Raw genomic sequence first — 27263 nt, 5'->3', positions numbered from 1 at the left:
ATTAGTGAGAGGCAGTAGCGGACCATGACCCGAAGGAGACAAATGATTGGAGGGGCACTGTATTCTTTGTGAACAATGCTGTGCCCCTCCAATGCTTTGTCTCTTCCGGGTCACGGTCCACCACTGGTGAGAGGAGCAAAGCTGACCAATCAGAGACATTGTTTCATATAACATATTTTACATAACCAAAATAACACATGTCAATAATTCAAAGCTGACAAATCACAGTGTATTGCTACATATTACTTTGTTATATTATGTATTTTCTATTCACTATAACATTACGTCTTACCCATTAGGCCCCAGTACGCAACCCAGAAGCCTACCACGCCCTTGGCCTCACTAACCCTCCTGGTATCCTCTTAGCTGGACCACCAGGGTGTGGAAAGACACTCCTTGCTAAAGTAAGCAGAGCTCAACTTGATTATCTATTACATTGAATGAAGAAATCATTAATACCACATAAATCAGTACTTCGCTGCTTTTACTTCCTGATGCTTATTTTGTGGCTATTTTGTGAATTATGACACTGCAATGTTGGCGTACATATAATTTCCAAAATGTCTTGTCATCTCATGTATGTTCATTTTTATAACATGTTATGTTGCTTTGTTGGAAATAAAATCCTTTAATTGGAGGCAAAAAAAAAGTGGTTCATTGCAGTATCGTGAAGCATATGTGAAGTTGGGTTTCGGAAAAGGCTTACTGCTATGCGTCGGTAATATCAATATTGTAGTATTAGCATATATGAACAGGATAAATTTTTATGAAATTATATTTACCTATTAAAGGGGGGTGCTACAAGAAACTAATTTGGAACAGATTGCAAATTTCCATTGTAAAGTGGAAATTGGTTAGTAGAAGACTTATGATTAATTTTGGACTCTTACAATTGCCTTAATTTTGGTCAAAAATTTCTAGCAATGCCCCTTAGTTTGAACGACCATGTCTTAATTATCTTAATTTTTTGCTCACTCTTGTTGCTTGTTTTTGCTTTAAAATATTTTAATGGAAAGTTTACTTACCATACATGTCTATTTCAAAACAAGGTGAAAGTTTTGGTTTCTTTTACATATATATTGTTTGGCCTTCCAAATAATTCAATAGTATTTGAACTTTTAGGTATTCTGATTTTGTATTTTACTTATTTTTACAAGATTGTCAGCAAAATATATTTCCATATTACTAAGCCTTAAGAAATGTATCTTTTACATATTTTCAGGTTTGGTAGATGATATGCCTTAGGTAGCTAATTTCAAATATTGTTTTATCAATTTCCCCTTGTCAATATCATTGTAAAGTTGTCAATAAATTGTCTACATTAAATAGATTAGGGAGGACATGGAGGGGGGGGGGGGCTGTAAATATATTCCCAAAATATATGTTTTTATTACCTCACTAATATACTTTTTTGCAGCTTAAACAATGCATGTATTTACACAGTGTAATTGTATGTAAATGTAAATAATTATTAAATGTATTTATTGTATGATTGCAGGCTGTAGCCAATGAATCAGGAATCAATTTTATTTCAGTCAAAGGTCCAGAATTGATGAATATGGTAAGTACTGTCCACATCCTAAACAAGTTCATTTACATGTACAATATCTGATGAAGATTAAACACCCTGAATATATGATATATCTTAATGATGGCACGACAATACCTTATTTCTCAAAATTTGTAGATGGATATGGGGGGCATGAGAAAGGTGGTTAGGGCCTAAACAAGAGCCCCTCCCTCACATGAGAGTCTTATACCTAGTGCAAGAGACTTAACATATCTTTAAGTGAAAATTAATCTATATTTCTGTATTTGAATTATGACAGTATGTAGGAGAGAGTGAGAGAGCAGTTCGCCAGTGCTTCCAGAGAGCAAGGAATTCCTCACCATGTGTTATCTTCTTTGATGAACTGGATGCATTGTGTCCAAGAAGATCAGATGTTTCTGATGTAAGCATACAGATTTATCACTGCTGGTTACACTTTCCCCTTTCATTTTTAAAAGGGGGAGGGGTTATTTTTTGGGATTAGCTGATTTGTAACAATGTCAAACACTCCTTTTGTATGGAATTGCATAATGCAGGCAAGGCTGTCAGGGGCATTCCACTTGCTCGTGTTTCCCCCCCCCCCCCCTCTCTCTCTCTCTTATTCACCTTATTTAAGTTGCACAGTTAAATCAACTCTCCCTCATGATAATATGATGCTGCAATACCATCCTTATATTATACTTACTACATATTTACAAAATTATAAATTATAATTTACATTTTAGTCTGGATCAAGTGCCAGGGTTGTCAATCAGTTGTTGACCGAGATGGATGGCTTAGAAGCTAGGAAGCAAGTTTTCATCATGGGGGCAACCAATAGACCAGGTATACATGTACACTCTTTTAATTTTTTGAGACTTTTATTAGTTTGAGTTTTTGTATCAAAATTGTCAATGATAATACGTTGATATAGGAAAAAATAAATGACAGGTCTTCTCATTTCATTTAACTAAATGTTAAAACAACTCAGACCAATACATTTTTGCAAAAATATCATGTTGGATTATGTGTGTTGCTTTAATGTACATTTCTTTTACTCTATTCTATAATGGTAGTCATTATAATCTTCCTGTATATTTCGGTGCTATTATATTGATGCCATGCATTTATGGTGAAGGGACACACATTTTGAATTGTTCATTACTTTCCTGTAAAAGAAACGTAAAGTGATCATGAAAATTTATCAAAGTTTTTCATTCATCATATGCTCTTGAATAATTTAAAAGAAAAGTACAGATTTTGCAGCTCTGCTTGTAATGTTGTTTTGATATCATTATAGACATCATTGATCCGGCAGTACTCCGTCCAGGAAGAATGGATAAGATCCTTTATGTAGGAATTCCTTCAAATCAAGATAGGATAGCAATACTCAGAACCATCACGAAGGTAATGTTCTTGCCCTGTGATGTCTGCAACTTGCATATTTTTATTTTTTATGCTTGAATGATGATGATGTTGATGGTGGTGATGATGATGACGATGATGATGATAATGGTGATAAAGTCTTTATAGTCTATATTTGAGACTTGGGAAAGGATTTGCCCCCCCAAAAAAAAAAAAAAAAAGAATAAAAAATAAAATAAAATGATAATAATTCTAATTTTACTTCATATTTAAAATTATGCAGCTTTCAAATTATCTCCTCATTTCTTGACGTGGATTAAAATTCAGGAAAAGTCAGACATGCAAATGGTTGAAAATGTTAAAGAAATGTCCAGCTGAGAGTGTCATAATGTTTTCATTATTTACAGCGATATGTCTTGAATTGATTTTCAGAATGGTTGCAAACCCATTTTGGAGAAAGAAGTAAACTTGAACGATCTTGCAGAAGATTCAAGATGTAATGGATTCACGTAAGTTATTTATAGATATGGCCTACATCGCATATGCAGCTATCCATGTGTGGACTATTTGTGATATTATGGGAGGTTTTGAAATCGACCTGGACTGTTTTTCGACATATTTTGACATATTTCCCTTGTTCTTTTTTCAATTCCCTTTTTTTTCATGAATAGATGAATGAAGTAGGACCTTTCATTACAATTTTCCTGATATGGTTTACAGAATTGTTTAATTATTTCAGAATAATTATTTACACAAAAATCTGGCACATATAGGACTTGTCAACCCTACAGTTTGAGCAGTTATTGTTATATGTTGAATGTTAGGGGCGGTAGAAGAGCATTCCTTTACAATGGACCAGTTTGCCATGATATTCTTCCTTAATATAATAATAGTTACATTTATAGAGCGTTTATGTTTCTAAGCGCTTTACATTGCAATTATCATTACCCTAGTCATTGGATCCTGGTATGCCCGCACATAATGTATGCATTTTCTCCACTCCCTTAGGAGCATTCCAACAAGAGAACAAAATCAGAGAAAGAATATGATAGTTCACAGTGATGGTTTCCATCTTTGCTACATTTTTTATTACCTTTGAATTGAAAAAATATGTATAAATGAGCTAAGTGTTTATATTTTTAATCAAATTCTGTATTTTACTAACAGGGGTGCAGACTTAGCAGCATTTGTCCGTGAAGCTTCAATGTCAGCACTGAGAAAGGTCATTAGGAATGGTCTATTATTAGAGAGGGGTGACCCTGCTGCTGCCTCTCAGAAGGACTTAACTGTTGTTGTCTGCAGAGATGACTTTGAGGCAGCTTTCAGGAAAGTGAAACCATCAGTGTCAAGAAAGGTGAGAAATATTATTTACATCTTACTATGTTCATGTAGAAAGGGGTTTGTAAAGTTAAATATGCACAACTTGATGAAGAACATGTTCTTAGTTGCTAAGTCAGCTACATATGGATATATCATTTAGCATAAGAGAGGGTTACCAGTCATGGGTAAAATTTACTCGTAACTTTCAAACAGCTTTCTGAAATGCCCCCCGGTTGTTTACTAAATCAACATAATGAAACAAGGTTTGATTTCAGATTAAAGCATGATTGTCAAAGGCCTTGGATATGTGCCCTGATTTTTTTTATACTAGACAGATTCAAATTTTAATATAATTTGTAAACTGTTGGCAAACCATCGACAAAGTTTGATCATCATTTGCAAGCATGATGATATTGCTATAATTTTACACAGAACATTGATGAAGAATTCTCAACTGAAGTGTTTCTTCATAGTACTTCATAAATACATTGTAGTAGAGATGTCACCAACAATTTTTATCTGAAAAGTTGTCAGATCTCATTGATTGTCCTGGATTTTCATTTTTATTTTTACTTTTACTAACAGTCAGATAAAGAATTTGTCGAATAAAACATCTGATTAGTCCTTCATGAAACGCTCCCCAGAAAATTACAAATAATTAAGTATTTCATAAGTTATACTAGAACAAATCAAGCGAAAATAAATCTGAAGTACAATTCATATGGACGCAGGCATAATGCAGATGCTGTTATAGTTTGTTTTGTGTTTTTTTTAAAATATTGTTTGAATCCATTTGAAAACATTTACTTTAAAAATCATGGTAGTTCTGGCAATTTAAATTCAGTTTTCTGTATACTCAATAACAAAGATAAGATGAATACATACAGGGTTTGCACACTTCACTAAATCATTGCAATCCTTAAACTGGTTCAAACCAGTTTCAAAGAACAGAATCAGGTCACAAAGTTCAGCAGCTGACTTTGATTGACATTTGTATGCAACACTGGCATGCCATTGATGTGAAATTCACAATCATGGTATGTTGAAACAATAGTTAGTCCTGCATGTAGATTACAGACAGGATGAAATCTACCACCAAGTAATTTATCGGTCAAAATCTGTAAACAGGGAGGAATGTGTAATTTACAATAGATGGAGAGCATTGACCTGGTGAAAATAAAATCTTTTGCTGGGCTTTATTTTATTTGGTTCATATTTTTATATGAAATCAGAATAATTTCTGCACATTTAGATTTTTCAATGAATTTTGTTGTCTCCAATAATGACATAATACAGGAGGCTGGCTGATTTTTTTATTGCCTTTCTTAGCATTGTATTTCCTGAATTTCTTTCAATTGTTCAGTTCTTTTTTTAATCTTTATTTCCTTGTTTCTTTAAACCAGTTATTCATTAATTTGTTGGTTGAACAGTGGAGAAAAAAAATGGCAGTCTTTTGGGATATCATTTTCTTGAATAAATATTAATAACCGTTTAAAATATGTGTATGTAACATTAACCCTCACTTACAAATGTATTAATCATGCCCCAATATATTTAGCTGATATACTAGTACATGCACACATATTCAATTGCAACACATATTCTGCCACTAGTCCCTTGAATCAGTAAACTATAGGTGATAGACCTTTTAAGATGTAGCCCCTCAAAATATGGAACTCCCTGCCTTTTACCTTTAAAAAACCTACCTCTATTTCTGTTTCCACTTTTGCATAGTTTTAAATTTTAGAGGTTGACCCCTGTTTGCTTGTTTGTTTCTATGGAGTATGTGCCTTGTATCTTATGAAAAGGTGCTGTTTATCAGAAATGTATTTTTATTATTATCAATAATCTTTCTGATTCTTTTTTTGGGGGATGAGAATTCTTATACGATATCTGAACATTTTACTTTATGTATATTTGGTTTCGGTTACTTATACAATATTCTTGAGCAAAAAAAAAATACTTGCAATATATGGTTATTGACAAATCGTTTTTACATGATGAAGACTGAAATAGTAAAAAAAAAATAGTTTTTATCTAGATTTTTCACCAATATTTCATCCCATCGCTGTTATTTAGCAAAATGTTCATAATGTAATGTTATTATTACTCCACTACTCCACACTCATTAATATTTAAAACTTTGTCTTGATCAACTAGTCACATTGATCCATTGACCAGTTCATCCTTCCTCTTCTTTGACCAGGGATTCATTATAATATCCTAAAGCATGAAATGATTTCTGTTTGCACCCATACAGGATCGTATCATGTACGAGAGGATGAGAAGTAGCGTGCTCAGGGATGCGTCTGCATGTGACGAGGATGCTATGTCAAACAAACCTGAGGAAAGCAATGAGGATCCAAAGACATGACCATAATCAGAATGTCCCTTGGAAGCCAATAGCTGGGCTGATTTGTGTTTGTGATTTTGTTTTGAACACTGTTCAGTGATTGATGATAAGAATGGCTCATGGACTTGAATACATTATTGCATTAGAGCAAAACAGAGGTTAATGCAAGTATGGAAAAGAAACCAATATGCCTTGACCGCCTGTGGAATCTTGTGCAGTTTCATGAAATGAAACATATAACTCTATTCTACTCAGGGTGATGAAGAACTGATATTTTGACTAAATGGATTCAATATTTATAAAAGCAAAATAGAACAAAATATGCTTAAGGTCATGAATATGCAATAAATGAGCTCATGATATCAAATAGTCATCCTTTTTTCTATAACATGAAATCTTAATTATTTCATTTTATTCTCAGAAGAAAATATCTGTTGTATTAAACAAATTATGGCTCAGATCTTAAAAATTAAATTATTAATTCTATTCTTTCATTATTGGAGCCGAAAAATTTGAATATTTGCTATTTCTTAAATCAAAATACATAAGAAGTGTGGGAGTTTACATCAGCTTGCTCAATGCATATTCATGACATGCATAGAACTATGTCACCAAAATAATGCAAATAGAAGACATGCCAAAACATGCAATTTTACATTTAAATTTGTTGAAATTTTGAGTGTTTTGCTTGTTTAATTCTACCGGTACCCTCTGCAATCAAATCAATTATTTTCAGTAAAATGTGAAAATCATTTTATAGAAAGTTAAGCTAGGTACCTGGATTTTCGGTATTATTTGGAATATTTTGGGGGGTATTTTTGTTGACTTTTCAAAGGATTTAGATAAATGTGTGTGACATTTTTTCCAATCTTGACATAGATTTTTATTGTTTAACTCTCCCTTTTTTTATTCACCCTTCTATTTTTCTCTTGAGTTTCAATACCTTAATAATTTTACTTCATAATTTGTACTCATATTGTTTTTAATTAAAATACATTACAGGAATGTAGACAGAAAAGAATTTTCAATTTCTTAACTTTGAGGTACCAACATTGGAGTTAATTTCACATATATTTTATTTAGAAATATGCTCAAGACACTGAATATGAGATTTCCCATGATCACTGTGAATTGCAATAATTTGGCCAATAGGGATGAACTTTTTTTTTTTTAGAAATCCTGTTATGTATTTAGTTATATATTTTCCCTTTATGTAATTATGTCTATTGTATTTGTACATGTATGTAACCATATCTATTCTGATATTTTGTCTCATTTCTTTTTAGTACATGAATATACAATTATTTATTGTAAAACATCAAACAAAGTTTAATCAAGTCTTTCTTTTCCAAATTAATGTCATGGTTTTTATTTCCAATTTGTATACAACTCCTTCTTGCCATTACAACTTGTACAAAATTATGTTCAGGTGATTTCATCATAATTACATTTTCACATCACAATATCATGGTTTTACTTCACTAGAAGGCATTGGAATTATGTATAATTTTACAATAATCAAATAGAAAAGACAATGGAACACAACATTATGCATGGGTACAGATTATGTTAAAAATTGAACATTTTTCTTTAGAGTCAAGTGATAACTTTACCATTCAGCCATGAATTACTTTGTAATTTTCTAGAAATACAAAGGCCAAGGACCAGGGGGTCATTTCATAAAGCTGTTTGTTAAGTTAGGTATGACTGGTGAGTACCCCAAATTAACATTCATGGAAGGGCATTTCCTATAACTCTAATCAAACTTTTGACAGTATTGAATTGAAAAATTGAAAATTTTCATTGACAGATGTCAGATTACAACTTAACCACAAGGGAATCAGATTGATTGCGAATTTAAAAAAATGATGGTAAATCTGATTCAGCATCCGCGAAAGGGTCAGCAGTTGTGTGTGTGACTTATGAACAGCTCTATGAAACGCCCACCAATTGGTTTTGTCACGGAAAATGATTGTGTGACCTTTGGCCATCTCACACATGGTGCAGCATGCCAGCATCAAAATAAAAGATGCAATTTCACTGGAGACATGATTTGATTCAATTTCACTGAATGCAAGAATAATAGAATACACATAACAAAACAAACTACATGACAAATGAAAAAAGTGAATGAATATTGACATTGACAAATAATGATTTTAAATCAAGTATGCATGAAATATAAAGTATCAAATACCTTCGATGTTTCCGTTCAAATGATTATCTTCTCTCTAATTAGCATAATTAGTAATCTAATACAACACAATGTTCTGTGTAGATCAGAAAGATAAAGTACAACAAACAAATTATAATAGAGCCTGAGGCATGAGTCTAGTACTTTATAACTTAAACCAACACAAACCAAACATGAATTTAAATATTACACCATTAACACAATATTGTTTACACTTAAATCTGGAGTCAAGAAAGTTGGTCTTCTTAGTCAGGTAAGGTGGTCTTTAAGGAGAGGTTTCTTGGGCTGGAATTTGATTAAATACAAAAGCAGAACTTGTATATATATTGTATATATTCGGCTAAGTTATGTCTCTTAAATCACCAATTTTCTGACTTTGAGTATAGTGCTGAATACTGGTAACACTCCAATGAGAGACTATGGGACTACTAGGCTCCAAACTCACAATTGGCCACAAGGCAAGATTCTTTGCGCCATACCAAAAAACGCAATGGGTTACACCAAAATATATATGGCAATATATGGAGGTGTATTTACATACATGTATGTATGTATGTGGGTGTGATATACATGCAGGAGATTGAGATTAATACATAATTTGATATAATTCTTCATCTTCATAAATTTTACATAAATTGACATATTGATTAAAAATGGAAGCTGTGAAACATTAAGAGTGATGAAGGATGGGATTTGTATTGTACAAGAAAGGGGGAAAAAATCAAATATCTCTATAAACTGGGCACAATACAATATATGGGTGACCTCAAAAGAAATTAATAGTTTAATCAGATATTTGATATCTATTCATCCTAACTACATCCTCTATAACACCAATATACAAATAAATTCCTAAATCAAAATAAGATTAAATCATATTAGGAAGAAAATCTGGTACAAATGAATTCCTTTTAAGTTTAAGAATGCAAAATCCTTGAACAAAAACTTTCAAACAATACTACCTTTATATCAATAGTCTGAATTGTCAATGCAAAGGCAATGTTAACATTGTCAACGAAACGTGTGCTTCTTGAAATACATGTGGTAAAACTTGTTCATTTCAAGCTCAAATGTAAGGGTCTAGGAAAACTCCCCAATGACTAGCATGTTGCTCTTCAGAAGAGAAATACTCTCTAAGGGACCTCAAACATTGGACATGATATACTCCCTTGAAAGTTGTTTTATAGGTTGATCCCAATGACTGGTTATATCTAAGGTGAAATTACTGGTTTTGATTGGCTGGGAAGCACTGTTACTATGGCAACAATTATTTACTAACTTGTCACTGATGGAACAATATACTTTGCTAATTCTGAGGTCCTTGTTCTTATGACATCCATTGTGTGTACTATGGTCAAATCAAAACGGCAGTAAAATTAAAATCATTTTTCAACTGAATTCAAAACGTAAATGTATATTCAAGCCTAGGAATACTGTGAGGATTTGGGGTTTCTGCTGTAACAAGCTCTAACCTTAATCCAATTTTTAAAATAATGATTTATTGCTGGTTATTATTATCTAAGATAAACGTATTGTCCAATCCTGACCAATGTTGATGCCTGGTTTACGTATCGTCAAAACTTGTCTGTTATGAGAGGTAGTGAAAGACAACTGGGTGATAGCTGTAAAGAGATAAAGTGAATGAAAAGAATGAGATGAAATTGAAGAAAACTTTTGAAATTTATTAACATCTGTGAACTTCAAATAAAATCTAATTTCCTCATCTTCAACATATTTAATGATTCTAACAATTTCATCAGCTTCTAGGAAAATGCAAACCAAATTGTTCTGTTCTGTTGATTATATCTTGACCCTAAGACTACCAGTACATCATATATGCATATTTGTAACTTCCTGAATTAATAACCTTTTCTGTTTCAAAATACAGAATAATCAACAAGTATTGAATGAAAGAAATCTAGAAAGGCCCATTGAATCAATATTTCAAACAAATTAACCCATGTCCCTGTACCATGGTGGCTAGGGTGTATGAAAAAGTGCATTGTTTGTATTGGTGAAAATACATCAAATAAATACCATTTCATGAAATATTAAAATTTAAATGAAAGAAAACACATAAATTGGCACATTCGCTTTTTTTAATTACTTACTTCTAAAATAGCAGCAATTATTCAGTATACAAGTTCTAGCAAGACCTAAATAGAACAAATGACATCCAATGAACGGTAGAAACATTCACAATAAACTTACTTTGTGAAATAAGTTCTACTTTCTTTGGTAATGATTTCAATCCAATGATGACTACTCTCTCAAGCCAAGAATTGGTTTCAAATCCAGTGCCAGATAATGCCCTGTTCGTAAAATATAATTCATGTATAAAAGTATGATTATAGCATTCTAAACAATGTTAACAAGCAATATTAATGTTGTTATCAACCTTATGGCTCCAAAATATTACCAGACCACACCACTATTCGTATTGGCTTTAGCTATGAAGATTCAAGTAACATTCACATTCTAAGAACATCACTTTCACAAGATGGACAAAGGGAGAATGGAATAATATACTACCCCTTGTAAAAGAATTGTTGTAATAGTACTTGAGTAACAGGATATTTTTCCATTTTACATAACATTAGTGGTTTCATTTCCTTTTTTTAGATACAGAGCTATGATTTTACAGGAAATTACTTGAAGTAATAAAAGGGGGGTCCCAAAATTTTGATATGTTTCTGACAAAAAGAGATCAAACTTCCTTACCTTGATTCTAATTTGTTGGCACTGAAGGTAAATTGTCTATAGATATATTTTTGCTGCTTATAATCAAAGCTGTGACCATCATCGATGTAAAGATCACCGGTAGCTGTGCCCTGTTGTCAAAGGAAGGTTAAATATCTATAAGTATTCAGACTGGTACACCCAGAGTATAGTGGAAGCAGGCAAAACAAAAATATATACTTCTTTTTCTATTTCTGAGAGCTAATTTTCCTATTAACTTACTATCTAAATTTGCAATAATGGATAAGCTTTAACATTGAGAGGAATGGGGATTTTCAGGGCTATTTAGTGTATTTCAGGGGCTAGATCGCCGGAGCAAGCCCCAGTGTATTTCTTCCCTAATTGGGAGCAATATAAAGAGCATTACATCCTCTTAACTTAACCCATCACCTACAGGTAGTTCCTGTACCAAGCCTATATGAGGATTAAATAATTCAGTAGTTGATGGGATGAAATTTTACAGCATAAATCCCCCCCCCAAAAAAAAAAAAAAAATATGTGGCATTTCCACAAAGAATTTTAATACATCAGATCCCTTAAATGCAGATGCCCTCCTAAAATTATTAATTGTGTCTTGTCTATGCTTTCAAGTTCATATGAAAAGGTCTTAATCTTTCAAATTTTCAACACTCGGACAATATGGTTCTGTCATAACTCATTGGATTTAGTTTTGAGGGGTGGGAAAACAGACACTATGTATAAATAAACTGTAGCATATGAAGGTAGATATCTATAGATTGGATAGATCTACAGAGTATACCAACCATTGATATGCTTTTATCTTGCATGGAAATCCCCCTCCCTTGGCCACTGATATGACCAAGCAAGGTCTACAGGCATGCTTTTACTCACGGCTAAACTGGGGTATTCAACATGAGCAATAATTTTGATGGAAAAGTATTTTCAATCAAGGTAAATTGTTACCATATCACACAATCTAAACAAGACCTAGACAAGAAGGCACTGACATGTTTTCACATCTAAATGTATTTGCTAGGTAGAAATGATCAAAATATGAAAATAGGTTAAAGCCACTTATCAACCCTAAAATATGGTGGTATGCATCACCTTCACTTGAAAATATTTGAAAAATAAGCAAGTTCCTGTAATAATGGAATGATGAACTTACAGCATTATTCAAGGCAACAGTCAATGTATAAGGGTCATCGACGGCTAGAGATGAGCATCGTCTGACTCTCTCCTTACGAGGGACTATGGATCCACCGTGCTGGAAGACTGGGATCTACAAGATACAAAAATCAAGGAAGCAAAGTTTCAAAAATCCATATTTTATTATCGGCCATAGAAATCTGAAACAGAAATACTAAAAAAAATTGTTTTGTCCAATTGACAGTGGGCCCGGCAGCCACTGTGTGCCAGATTGATAATGCTGTATCCCTTAAATCCTTAAATGTCTTTTAGCCTGATGCAGCCAGTGCTTGAACTCCCAACCTCCCAGTAGTGAGATGGACACTCTATCAACTGAGCCAACACAACAGTTATCATCTATTTAGAGTAATTTTATTCTCATTATTTGACATAGACAATTAAAATAAATATTGTAGGAATATTGTTAATACACTCATATTTTCAAAATCGTCTGACTTTCAATGACCAATAGATCAGAAAATATACACCGTAAATTCAAAGACTCGTCAATTAAGAGTCATTCATGCAGGACCACCCCAAGAGTAAATTAGCACACTCCACAATGATCATGTAAACGTGAAAGGTACATCTAAATTGAACTGTGTTTTGAACACACCCATCCCCCCTCCATTACTTTCAAGCAGAAATGAACAAATTTCCTGACTTTTTGCTTCTGAAAAAGTATTTTCAAAATTTCCTCATATTCCAGAAACAATATGACCCATATGAACACTTACAAAAACTAAATTCTAAACAACCATCAATGAATAATCTTTTTTCTAGATTTGATCACACGTCAGGAGTATCGTCAGTGTAGCATTCATCATTACCACTTGATTTTCCATTCATTTTGTTTGGCAACTGCATTATTTCTCAATTAAATGCATACCCATTCTGTAATACATATACTATCGACCTGCATAAAATCAGATCACAGGTCTTTGCAACTCAGAACAACACACATTTTGAAGACTCTGAATCACATGTAAAGTAATAATAATAATAATAATATAGGATATTTACATTGCGCACATTTCCACCTTGTTAGGTGCTCTAGGCGCTCCTATATTACCCGGCTAAGCTAGGCGTTCATAGCGCACACAGCTTCTTAAGGAATTACTTCCTACCGGTATAATGTATAATATACCGGTATAATGTATAATATACCGGTATAAAGTATAATGCATAATCTATCGTTTAGTGTCAGAAAGGATGTGTGACATATTTAGAGATCTACTCAATATTCTCATTTGTATCTTTCACAATATGGTTTGCCATAGAATAAACAGTTATGCTTAATTGTACAGTTCATGTTATATGCCATAATGCAGAGTTAATTAATATTTACATGGCTTACAGGACAATGGAGTGAACCTAGTGAAAGCATACCTTATCTAGGTCAGCATTCACATTATGAGTAGCTGGTCCTTGGTAGGCAAAGAATGTATCAACATCAAACCATGGCTGGAAAGAAAGAGAAAAAAGATACGCAGAGAATACTCAAGACATTTCATACCTAGATTTAACAAATCTGTAGTCTAGAATTAGAATGAAGGTCTGAGCAAATGAAAGATATATATCTTTTTAGGAAAAAATTAAGTTTCTAATAATAAAGAGTGTTAATAATAATACACGGCATTTTACGCCATCTATTCTCAATACCATAAGCATCATCATCATATCATCATCATCATCACCATCAGCATCATCAGCAGCATCATCAGCATCACCACCACCACCATCATCATCATCACCATCGTCATCATCAATCATCATCACCATCATCATCACCATCATCACCATCATCATCATCATCACCATCATCACCATCATCACCATCATCATCAGCATCACATCACCATCATCACCATCATCACCATCATCACCATCACCATCATCATCATCATCACCATCATCATCATCACATCCCTGTAACTAAATGCATGCTGTGTTTTACTTACAACTGGATTGAACTTTTTTAAGTTGTGAAACAAAAACATGAATAAAGTTTTATACAGTTAAAGTTTTTACAGTAATATTTTTAAATGACTTACATCAGTTCCAGGGAAATAGACTGAAGTAGCTCTTGATCCCTTTTCTGTGATTGGGCTAACCAGTAAGGCATTACCTGCATAAAAAAAGATGTACATCATTTTCATTTGCTATACAACAAAGAATATAAGGACTTTTCACTCTACCTATTACATGAATCACAGATGGGCAGTTAAACAAGTTCCATTTCATATTTTTTTAGTTTGCATGCCTGTTTTATTCCTTGACTTCATTTGTAACATGCAATGATCAGAATAATAATTCTGTATCCATTAGAACACTTTCATTCCATTTCTAATGAAATTCATGATTGAACAAAGGAGATTTTCTTTTTACAAAAATTAAGCAATTTACACAGAACAATTAGAGTGCCTTATAAAATCAAATGTATATTATGGCACTAATGATGATCATGGTATGACCCTTTCCTACATGAATATATGTGAATATTTGTTTTTACCTTGTTTATGAAGTGGTGTGATTGTTTTTTCATCTAGAATTACCCAGGTTCATTGGATGCTTTCAAGTACAGTATGGAAAGCTGGCCTGATTTTATTACGTACCAGCTACAACACCAAAACTGAAATGAAGCACTAGCCAAACACTAAACCTAAAATGAGCTTGAGCTTATATTGACATCACATAGTGTTCGGCAGTTAACAATGGGAGATTTCATGTTCAATGTTGGTGCTATTGTTAAAAACACATTTACAATATTTGCTATCTCCAACACCTAATGTAAGTTTGACCATTTTACCGACATGAATCAGTATCTTTTGTTAATATTAAGAACAAATTTACCAAGCATGAACTGGTCTTCCATTGAAAATGTATCCATATCCTTGGGGAATTCCATCCACATAGGTCTAAAAAAAAAGAGGGGAAATAATCTGTCAATATAACTTTCATAATATTGACATTTGATAACATTGATCGTGAACATATACAGTTGAAAGTTACAGGTAAGACTATCAGTATACCAGACTACAATCAGTGCCATACAAGAATTAACCAAGGAAAGAGAGAGAGAGGGTGATACAACAGGAAATATATTGACTTCTGGACTTCATGCACTAAAAGACATGCAATGGTATTTGCCAGATAATATCCTGTGTTTTATTTCTCTGAGGATGAAAGCACATTCTTGATTTGATCACTTATAATTGTTTTACAGTCAGATTCTCTGCAAATTTAATCAGTATTTCTCAGTACTTCCATCTATGTCTTCAATTGTAACAATATACAAATAACAATTGTCCATAATTTACCAAGATGGCCACTTTTAGCTATAAGCTAATCATCCAGCGGGCCCTGCATAACATAAATGATACTATTGCGACAATGATTTCACTCCAGTAGATCACATGGCATCATCATAAAAAATATAGTAAGGATATCAAGAATATCTTTTTAAATTCATCATTGTTTTAGACAACTGTTCAAATTTTGGACAAACATACCTCATAGGTGGAAGACCCGTCTGTGAGGAGTTGTAATAGAGGGTGTACCAGAAAGGAAGGAGAGCGTATCTTGCACGGATAGCGCTGCGTATGATCAGCTTGTTCTCCGGTTGCAACAACCACGGTTCCCGACGCTTGGTGTCGATGTGAGCGTGGGCACGGAAGAACGGTTGGTAGGCACCGGCCTGGGGAAAATGTGTAGTAAATTGGAATTATATGATATAATACAAAGCCCTGTTTTGTTAAAATAAGGAAATTCAAGCAAGCATTTTCTTTTTATTATAGATTTACATTTAATTCAGTGAAATAAAAAAGAAAGAAGTTGTAAGAGAGTTGAAGAGAATGAAGAGAAGAGGAAGTGTGGTAAATGAAAGGCGGAAAGGAGAAGGATGAAGAAGACAATGAGGGGAGGGACAGGGCTTACATACCTTGATAAAAGTCTGTGCCACTTGTATAAGCACGACTCCCGCTATAATGGCACTATGCGTCTATTCATAGCGGCTTTCCCGCATTCCCCATTGTCATGTCTATGAATTGGTGATGAAGGTAGCTTTGATTTTTTACAAGGTACCTAAGAGGTTTTAATTGAATTTATATGACAAACAACTGCTTAAAAACAGCAACATCTATGTTTTGCTGCTGCTATGTAGGTAAGATAAACATGAGGTGGGAGACAAGGGCAGATTATAACGTAAAGAAGAGAAAGACAAAAACTACGATGACATGGAGGAGGTGGGAGAGAAGTTCATAGAAGTTCCAAAACAAACATCTTACCTGATACCATCTGGTGAGCAATTCTTCATCTGGATTCTTGAAGAATCCACCAACATCCGCTGGAGAAGGAATAAACATATTGCAACATTACATGTACATTGTCAGATTCATTGTTTATAATCATGAATATCCAATCCATCCATCCATCCATAATTTATTGTTTGAAATAGACATGAAATGATATACTCCGAAAATTTGCTTTGCCCAATTGATCGTGGGCCCGGCAGCCACCGTGCAGCGCCAGATCGACGAGGCAATCAATATCACACTCAGCAATGATGACCATTCAGCCATGACAAGCTGTACTCAGGTGAAATAGTTCATTAAGGAGTTAGCTGGTCTCATAATTCCGTAACTGAATTTCAAATGCCATTATCCAATTCAGCTAAATTGTTAACATTCAGTTATGATTTGACATCAAACATCAGGCCCTATTGACTATCTAATGCATTTAAAAATGATCTAAAATCCTATCTATTATCTTCTTAGTTTTGTTGAATATGTTAAGGTAATTTGATCTGACCATACACCTACACAAGCAAATACTTTTTCTGTAATCCCCCTCCCCATCCCTCTGAGCTTCGGAATACTTTACTAGATAGATGGCGCATAATAAATGCTGTGTTTATTGTTATCATAACTATCATTATTATTATTATCATTATTATTATTATTATCATTATTACGTTGTACATCTGGGTACATACCCTTATGACAATGTTATGTACACATGAGTGCATGCCTTTATACAATATTATATAAATTGTTATCATTACAGATCCTCTTGTTAGTTACTGACCTCCTATGAATGGAATTCCAGCTAGACCAATACTCAGAAGCATAGGGTTGCTAGCCTTCAAATGACCCCACTCTGCTGCATTGTCACCAGTCCAGATAGCACCTACCAAAAAGACATCACCAAATACCTTGAATTAAACCTAACAACACTGAATCAACAAGTATTATTATGAATAAACAGCATTGTGAAAAATGCTTTCCATGGTAGAAAAGACATACTGTAAAAGCCAATATTAAATCAGGCAAAATATTTTCATGACTTTAATGAGTGTTATGTTGGGATTTGAACCTCCAACCATGCAGTTCAAATTCCATAGACTAATCCACTGATCCACACCACAAATAAAGGTACTCACAAATGCATACCAGCAGAGTAATTCCCCCGAATACTGTGAGCACCGGAATCGGTAGACTACCTCAGCCGTGGTAATATAGGAGCGCCTTGAGCACTAAACAAGGTGGATATGTGCGCTATACAAATCCTACATTTTTATTACATTATTTCATATAATCAGCTTTTAACATATAGTGATGGTTTGCACACTTGAATTGACAGTGATTCAGGAATATTTGTAATGACTTACCATATCTCTGCGTTCCAGAGAAGAATGCTCTTGACAGGGTGAATGGTCTTTCAGTTCCACCTGATCTCTTTATCTGACCATCAGCATTGGCCATATGCTTCATGGGTAAAGAGAGCAAATACAATTCAATTCATATAAAGTGGAAATAAAGCCATTTCTAAAGCTCGAAATGACATACCTGTTAGTATCTTTACATCAATTAAACTTCACACAGATGACATAATGAGGACTTAAAACCAGTCTATACTGACATTTCATAGGAAATAGATTACAATTTGTGGACATCAGATTTAGTGAGAAGCAACAGAAATACATACAATATAGCTGATTATTTGTGACTCTACAAATTGGACAGTGTCATCGATTTGATATCAAAGATATTCCTTCGCCTGATTTAGTTAAGACAAAGGATAGTTCAGCATGTGAGGCAAGGAGAAGAATGTACACCTCCATTGGTAATAAATCTCTTTCCCACTCATATTTCACAAAACATTCATTTTAATATTCATTGAGATGCCTTTTGATGGACAGAGATGTAAAATTTGCCATGAAACTGAAGTTACAGAATCTTTAGTAGAATTTTCTTGTCAAACATGTAAAATATCTATATCATTTTTTTTTATAGAAAGTATGTGCCTCTCAACTTTAATACTTGTCACACAAAATAACAAATACTCTCAATATGATTCAAACAATTGTAATTCATTCCAATAACCACTTGGTCGACTGGAAAGTATATAAAATGAACTAGATTGGAACAATGGTCTATCAGACATGGCATCACACTCCTGAAGAAATCAACTCAATACAAGATAATAACAGGGTTTACTGTAGTATCTCCTAACATCCAAATAATATTTAAATTTAAAAGTTATTAAATTATATAAAGAGGCAGGCAGTTATCGATGAAAATTAAACTTAATATCACATAAGATCTTGATTACACAAGAAGACGAGAACTTTCCCTTAGAAGAGCCTACTTACAAAATAGAGTCCATACAGATTATGAACATCTCTATGCTCCCAGCCGTTGGCATGGACAACATCCTTGTGCATGGTGACCTCAGGGCCATTGAAAACAGACGGCTCATTCATGTCGTTCCAGTTGAAAAGATTGGGACGACTGCCCTGGTAGCTGTCGTGACTCAGTCTGCTTGCCCACCAATCACGGACGTCCTTCCGTGTGAAGTCTGGGTAGCTTGATGACCCTAGGAAACCAGAGACAAGGGGATAATCATATACTTACAGTATCTTGGGAGCGACTATTTAACCCTATCTAGTGCGGGGGGGGGCCTCGGAGGCCCCCCTCCACAAGTCGCGCGATATTTTCTGCCGCGCAAATTGTTTTGACCGTAATGCTCGCTGACTTTTTACTTTCAAGTCTTGCGCAACTTTTGAGACCAATTTTGTGTCATCCGGATAATTTTGAAATTTGATTGGCCAACAGCATCTGATAACTGACAGTAGTCATGCTTGTGAATCAGGTCCCTTGGAGAGTGTATCATAAAAAGGGTAAGGAATATCTGAATATGTAAAAAATAACTGGAGAATGAGGCCATATGTAATGGCCAGAACTTTTCTAAGCATTTTCCATAATTGTTTATCATCACATTACTTCAACTTTAAATCTTATTACGCTCAAACAGCAACAAGACCACCAGTAATCCTTTGCAAGCTTCAGTGGAAATTTTAGATAATATCCCAGCAGTTTAATACCACATTTCAATTCTTTTGAGTGTTTACAATATACTGCTACTTCTATTAACAGTCATGATATTCCCCTCTGAAATAAAAATCTGAAATATAGCCAAGGGTCGGTAAGTCACCGCCGAAGTCCGAGAGGAATCTATGGTGTCACTCCAACAAAAATACAGTAAAGAATAGAGTACTAGTTTACAGGGTATAATCTATCAAGTGGCAGTCTACACTGTTACCCAATTACAAATAACTAAATTATAAATGCATACCTTCGAGAAAATCCCATACTGTCATACAATATGGAGTGTAATTCAACAAGAAAATAATCAAGAACTGTATCTCCCACAAAGTGTCAGTCTAATTTGCCATTCAATTGGAAAAGTATATTTCAAAAAGTGTTCGCAGGGTATAATATAGACATTTTAGCAGTCTCTGGTGAACTCAATCACAAATACAAAATAAAAAAGGAATTCCTCACCTGGCCAGCACCAGCCTTCATATTCACTGCCATCTTGTTTGTGGACGAAATAATCATTGTCTTTGCCTTCTTTGTACATGTGATAGTTGTTATCTCGGTGAACGTGAGGATCCACAATGGTCACCATCTACATAGAAGGCAATTGATAGAGACAGTCTACCAAGTGTCAAGTTTTACAAAACAATTGGTTACAATAATTTTTATATTTTTGTTGAAGAATTGTGAAAGGATCTATAACAAGCACCAAGAGCATGTAAAAACTGGCAATTGCTGTATGGTAGTGAAATCAAGAGAATTATAATATTTTGATGTAATTTTGCAGAGCCCAATGCACTACACGTAGCAATAAATATGTGGGACTACACACAAGTGGTCAGACCAAAAGTATCACCTGTTGTTTCCTATAAACATGAATGTGTGGAAATATCGAGAACAGTTTAACACTTTTCTACATAATCTCCCTGAATCTGAAAATGAAGTGAAAACTCATAAGATTTACTTACTACAACTGGACTATCAGGTTGAAGTTCAATGAAATTTAAAAACAGAAAAATCACAGAAAGTATGTGTCTGTGATGACATTGATTGCGAAAAATGAGTCCCTGATTCCAAGCTACTGATCAATGCCTAATGCAAGGATGCCTTGTTTATCATGATTATGATATAAATATACTACAATATCATAGAAATAATTGGGAGTTCATATTTCTATGAATGGGAGGATACTCTGCCAGGTTACAGTTGTCATTTTCAAACGTGAGTGACACGACAATTGGAGAGGTTTAAGGGCTCATATCTTCAAACTTAAAGGTTATGAATCAATCATAATAATAATAATAATAATAGGCATTTATATAGCGCCATCTATCTAGAAATATTCTATTCCGAGGCGCGTTTTTTTTTATTATTATTAATCATGACTACTATATTATATACAATGTAGGACTGGCATGGGCCACTATGAGTTTGATTTGAATTCAACAATTTGTTTAGTAGATATGATTAAAAAACGGTGCGTGAGTGACACTAACACATATAGTTGGATTCGTGCCCAAGTAGTTGTCATGGAGTACTGTGAGTACCAGTAAATGGACATAAATAGTGTACCTATCTAACACATATAGTCAAAATCAATCAAACCTTCTCTATGGAAAATGGTACCCTCCTATATACCGTGAGTGACACGACATCCAAAACGTGAGTGACACGACAAGTGCAAAAATACAACATTTATCTCAACATTGAAAGTATTTTTTGCATGATGTAGAAGAGTAAAATACCATTAACCAAAAAACAAGCTTAATTACATAATAGCTGCTTTCTTTTAAGTTCATAATATGTCATCCTGATGTTTTATTCTTGGTTTATGGTCATATTTGCCCATCAACTCACATTCCATATACCATACCAAATTGTCACACTAGGGCTTCTACCACTCTCCTCTTTAGAGGAGGAGGGGGCACTTGAAGGAGGTGTTATGAGGTCTTGGCATTGACATCAACTCAAACATTCTTTTTGTGGCCTGATATCATTCAAAACTTTAACTCTTTCTCCCTATCTGTATATGAAAGTTTACAGGTTTATACAATTCAGCATCCACAACGGATGGAATAATTTTTCCTTGTAAGAAAGGTATTCTCAATAGTCACTCACATCATCTGGCATGGTCTGGTAGCCAATGATGTCATGTATGACTCCCTTTTCTTGAAATATTGGATTTCAATATTATCCTCCTTTAATATTTTTATAGGCATTGTCCAAATAGGACATGGCAGTTTAAATGTGGATGGAATAATTTTTCCTTGTAAGAAAGGTATTCTCAATAGTCACTCACATCATCTGGCATGGTCTGGTAGCCAATGATGTCGTGTATGACTCCCTTTTCTTGAAATATTGGATTTCAATATTATCCTCCTTTAATATTTTTATAGGCATTGTCCAAATAGGACATGGCAGTTTAAATGTCTTTTTTGGTACCAAACCACAATCACGTTGCTGCACACTTCAGATGGACTATCAGCAAATCGCCTTGAGAAAATTGGAAATTCAACTCAACAAGCATAGGTTTTCTCCTGAACACTGCTTGTATGTGGACCCTCCCAAGGCATTACATGAAGGCACTGTACCAAAATTCAGAGCTATGCTTTTTGCTGGAATTTGTAAGCGCCTTTTCATTGCTAATTATTTGATCATATACCATACCACGGGAATCCAGGGAAAGCCACAAGGTGAAAGACGCAGTCAGTACCTGATTCTTGCAGTCTGCTACTATTACATAACAACTACAAGTCATTAGCCTTTCCTTTTCTAAGCCCTTGGATGTCACACTAAAATCCAATTCAACATCCCAACCAGGCTCCCTTTACACCTCAATAGCTTTTTCCCCTCGAGGTCCAGCTCTGTTCTTATCAGGGTACCCCCCCAAAAAAAAAAATTGATCTACTGGTACATGGTAACCCATCCAAAGTTGCTCAAATCAAAATGCGGTCTCGGTTGGGACTTGTTGGGACCTACATGAACATGCATCATTTTGTTGTAATGAATATGTGTAAATGCAAATCTGCTCTGAACACACATCGGCCCACTTACGGTAGTTTGCTGTTCAGACCCTACATGTAGTTAATCACTAGCGTTATGAATGGTGGCCGAACAAATAATGATTTTGAACTTGGCATGTAGCTGCTTCAAGCAATATCCAAAATGTTCTATCAAATCTCAGTACATTCTCACCTGAAATGTTTGTTTATTTCATGTCCTGGAATACAAGCTTTATGGCAAATGAAAAGGTTGATTTAATCAATCAGAAGGAAAAGAAAAATATTTTCTTTTCCAAATTTGAAAAAATGTTTGGTGTTCATGGTGATCTCTTATATCTCATGTACACTACTTTACCACTAAAATTTCTGCAAATTTCAAAAAAGGATCTGTGACTTTTCTAGCTGAGTATAACAAAGAAATAACATTACTCAAAAGAAAGGTGAACTTTCTGCTTATTTCTGTAAATGGAGACAGAGAATGTTCGAGTAATACCTAGGTATGACTTGAACCATCACCATCACCAACCCTTTATGCATTGTAAATATGTCCATTGCTTAAGTATAGTGGTTTTTCTCTTGATACATTCATAATTTTGTGTTGATTATGTTGTTATATTCTTAATCACAGTACATTCACCAAAATATGAATTAGGATCCGAGTCTTCACACCAATGGAAAATTGTCAGGATTTTTTAAACCAAGGCAACCACGGAGAGGAGAGAAAATAGATGAACTCAATGTCAAATTCAATATTTCCATAAATAGGAGTAAAATTAGGATGGAGGAAATTATTAGCCTAAAATAGGCCTAAATGATGTCAGGAACAACATTTTGACTGTATCCCTGGTAAAACGCTTCAAAAATTACTGGATGTCCTTTTTTATACACAATATAATACCGTGAGTGACACAACATTTCGTGAGTGACACGACATTGTGAGTGACACGACACAACTTTGACAGTTTAGCTTTACCTTAACACATTGGACCAAGTTACTTTATATACAATAAGGTACAGATAAACTGTATTTGCTCCAGTACTGGGATAAAATAATTTTCAGAATAGATTTTTAGATTTTAGATTTAGATTTTATTAATTTTCCGTTCACAAAGCACAACAAAATCAAACAATACATAGTCAAATATAAAGTACAACATCAATCGATAACTAAAGTAACTTTGACTATAATAACTATATAAAACAGAACGGAGGGGCTTGCCAAGAAAAGCGAAGCTTGTATGGGAGGCAAGCCCCCGTAACTTAGTTTCAATACACAGCTCTAGAAAACTTTTTGCATTTAAAACGTGAGTGACACGACAACCAGTTTTGAAAACTTCGAAACCCAATTTTTTTCAGAAAAACACTTCACAGAATTTTTTTTGCTTTTTAGGAGTTAGATACAATACACAGCTTGTATCTTGCCAACAAATGTGCTTCTAATACAAATGTTATATTGTGATAGGCAATATGTGAATTTTAATGCAAAAATCAACATTTTGTAACATTTAATTTCCCTTGCATAAAATTCACTGTATCTCAAGACATAATTAATAATTTTATGTAAATGAAATGGAAAAATATACTTTAAGATGTCTAGTTTCAAAAAACATTGAAGCCTAATGATTTCTAGCAAGTTTTAATTTTCACCCCCCTGTCCACTTTTGTTTGAAAATGACCAGTTGTCATTGGAAGCTGGTGTATAAACAAGATAAGAAAATAATTGGATATTTACCTTTCTTCCTTTTGCAGCTAATTGATCCAACATTCTTCCTGGGTCTGGGAATTTATGATTATCCCAAGTCAAATATCTATGAAAAAGAACATGATAATTTCATAATAAACGAAACAATGCATATAATAAATGTAGTAATACAAATGTTTCAAAATACAAAAATATAAACAGAAAGCATTGTGCATAATATATGAAGAATCCTACATATTGACTATGAATTGAATAGGACTGAAGATATGAATTGGAATTAAAACTCAGAACAGATTTATTATCAACATTGAGAAAAAAATCTAATTATCACAAGGCCATGGTTGCTATACTTGGGGAAAATAATGTGCTGTTTGGATGATAAATGTTTACTTCAAGCCTAAAATTGATCTTGAAACTAAGATCTTCCATTCAAAGCCCACTCGTTTTAGAAAGGCATCAGCCGAACTCAGTTTCATACTTTTAACTGGTAAATAGCAGAATACTAAAAAAAATTCCTCATGATCACACACACAATAGACAAACAAGGATGTAAAAATAGGTTAGACCTAGGATGCTATGTAATAAGGCAGAGACAGGACACTAAACTTTTTACATAAGCAGGCCATCGTTATTCGCAAGCACTGAATGAATCACCATGCACATTCTATGCAAACAAACGCAAGCATCATTTTGCCCAAGCATATATCAAAACTTATCCCAAAGTCATAAGAAAAATATCAGATGATCAAACATACTTTTCTTTATATCCGAGCCAAACAATATGTCAGTGTTTAGTTTCAAATAAATATTAATGTTCCTATCAACATTATAAATGGCTTAAATCACCTTTCATCATGGTTAACTGAAAGAAGAGAAAAAATTAATAATAATTTCTATTGTTTATTATTCTGCAAATGAAGGATTGAAAAATAACATACCTCTTTCCATTGGTGTGTTCAATATCAAGCCAGATCACATCACAGGGGATGTCATGCTCATCAAAATTAGCATCAACTCTGAAAGGAGGAAATACAATATACATATTGGCCTTCCTGTTCACAATGCTCGTCTCAACTGAGTTGGTTTTTCTTATTATTAAATTAGTGAGAAAATTACATTTTATTGAATACATGTGCGGATCTTCAGAGTGGAGCTGCTTGTGTATAACATAAAAAATAAAAACTTTATAAATAGATAACCTTAACAATTATTGATGGATTTTCTGCCAAAATTTCATTCACTCAATACCAAACTTATCTAACTATATTCGTCATGTTCATTAATAAGTGTCAATGGGAGGATGAAAGTTCTGGGCATGTTTGTGTGTGAAGATGTGTGCATGTGTATGTATTCACTATTTCTACCTATGCTATTACTTTATTAATGGATGAAATGGGTCTTCGGCTGACATATACATGCTTTGTTGTATTTTGGAGGGTTATTTTCAAGTGTTGCCCTCTCTTCTTATTCTAATGCCATTATATACAAGTATTCACATAGACTTTGATGTTTTCATTTTATTTTCAAGAATAATAGGATTCTGAATTGAAATGAATTGTACGTTCATTTCACTTTTTTGTTTTAATTTAAACCCACTTGACATCAGGGTGGATTTCATGGTAAATATTGATTTTAAGAATATCTTGTTTTACTCACTGTAACACATCATCTTCATCATTGTAATTCCAGCGACACTGATGGTATGCTATGGAAAAGAGCTGTAATGAAAGAAATTTGAAATGGAAATGACAGCAATATCAACAAATAAGTTTTTATTCTTAAAAAAACCCCATAATATTAGGTATTTGTAGTGCATCATCTATCTAGAAATAATCAATTCCAAGGCACACTATTGTTGACTCCACTGCTCAAGCTCCCACCTCCAGCGCTCTGAGAATTTGAGATATAATAAATCCTGCTGGCTATCAATTCACCTCACCTGAGATGAGTGCAGCACAATGTGAATAAATCTCTTGCTAATACCAGTAAACAAAAACAAATCATGGATTGATACTAACCGGAGGAAGGAAGGGCTTGCCAGTCAGATCAGTATACTGAGATAGGACATCCTTTGGAGAAGGTCCAAAAAGAAGGAAGGTGTCGATGATACCAGATTCAGAATACCAGTGGGTGTCGACTTGTGGGACATCACTCTCTCCTTTCACATAGTCAAACATTCTTCCAAAGAAAGACTAGAACAAGGACAAAGGTGTCATTCACTAACAATTAAAATCAACTGTAAATGAGGTGAAATCAATTTTAAGGTCAACATACATTGTTAGATCAACATTGCTAATGATCATGAACAGGAAGGTGTTGCATAAAGCGGTTTGTAAGTTACGAGCGACTTTACGACCGACTGGTGATCCTCTTTAGGCACTAAATCAACATCTATGAAAATTTGGTGAATATCATTTACCACAAGAAATGATCACCAGTCATTCGTGAAGTTGCTCATAACTGATGAACAGTTTTAGGAAATACCTACCTGGACCACTGTTGTAACTAGTGTCAATCTTCTGAACAGTATTG

The 27263-nt window shown here is 34.0% G+C and overlaps 2 protein-coding genes across 4 annotated transcripts in view; one reads left to right on the top strand and one right to left on the bottom strand.

The window, feature by feature from the left end:
* LOC121418698 (nuclear valosin-containing protein-like) overlaps positions 1-9231 on the top strand; it is a 33502-nt gene extending 24271 nt beyond the window's left edge. For both annotated transcript variants that reach the window (XM_041612710.1, XM_041612709.1), the window contains exons 18-25: positions 300-404; positions 1499-1561; positions 1830-1952; positions 2275-2374; positions 2829-2935; positions 3326-3402; positions 4061-4247; positions 6474-9231. In XM_041612710.1, coding sequence (XP_041468644.1) covers positions 300-404; positions 1499-1561; positions 1830-1952; positions 2275-2374; positions 2829-2935; positions 3326-3402; positions 4061-4247; positions 6474-6587 — 876 coding nt within the window. In that variant the 3' untranslated portion in view covers positions 6588-9231. The remainder of the gene's footprint in view (positions 1-299; positions 405-1498; positions 1562-1829; positions 1953-2274; positions 2375-2828; positions 2936-3325; positions 3403-4060; positions 4248-6473) is intronic.
* The window catches only part of LOC121418699 (neutral alpha-glucosidase AB-like), a 35246-nt gene continuing 15906 nt past the window's right edge, over positions 7924-27263 (bottom strand). For both annotated transcript variants that reach the window (XM_041612711.1, XM_041612712.1), the window contains exons 10-26: positions 26750-26923; positions 26388-26449; positions 25670-25747; positions 24762-24837; positions 20493-20619; positions 19301-19524; positions 18317-18413; positions 17734-17835; positions 16935-16993; positions 16161-16345; positions 15502-15566; positions 14703-14776; positions 14038-14112; positions 12629-12742; positions 11482-11591; positions 10972-11072; positions 7924-10382 (exon numbers count right to left, since the gene is read on the bottom strand). In XM_041612711.1, coding sequence (XP_041468645.1) covers positions 10279-10382; positions 10972-11072; positions 11482-11591; positions 12629-12742; positions 14038-14112; positions 14703-14776; positions 15502-15566; positions 16161-16345; positions 16935-16993; positions 17734-17835; positions 18317-18413; positions 19301-19524; positions 20493-20619; positions 24762-24837; positions 25670-25747; positions 26388-26449; positions 26750-26923 — 1827 coding nt within the window. In that variant the 3' untranslated portion in view covers positions 7924-10278. The remainder of the gene's footprint in view (positions 10383-10971; positions 11073-11481; positions 11592-12628; positions 12743-14037; positions 14113-14702; positions 14777-15501; positions 15567-16160; positions 16346-16934; positions 16994-17733; positions 17836-18316; positions 18414-19300; positions 19525-20492; positions 20620-24761; positions 24838-25669; positions 25748-26387; positions 26450-26749; positions 26924-27263) is intronic.

This window comes from Lytechinus variegatus, chromosome 7, assembly GCF_018143015.1.
Source record: "Lytechinus variegatus isolate NC3 chromosome 7, Lvar_3.0, whole genome shotgun sequence".
NCBI lineage: Eukaryota > Metazoa > Echinodermata > Echinoidea > Temnopleuroida > Toxopneustidae > Lytechinus > Lytechinus variegatus.
This window is presented reverse-complemented; position numbering and strand designations above follow the sequence as displayed.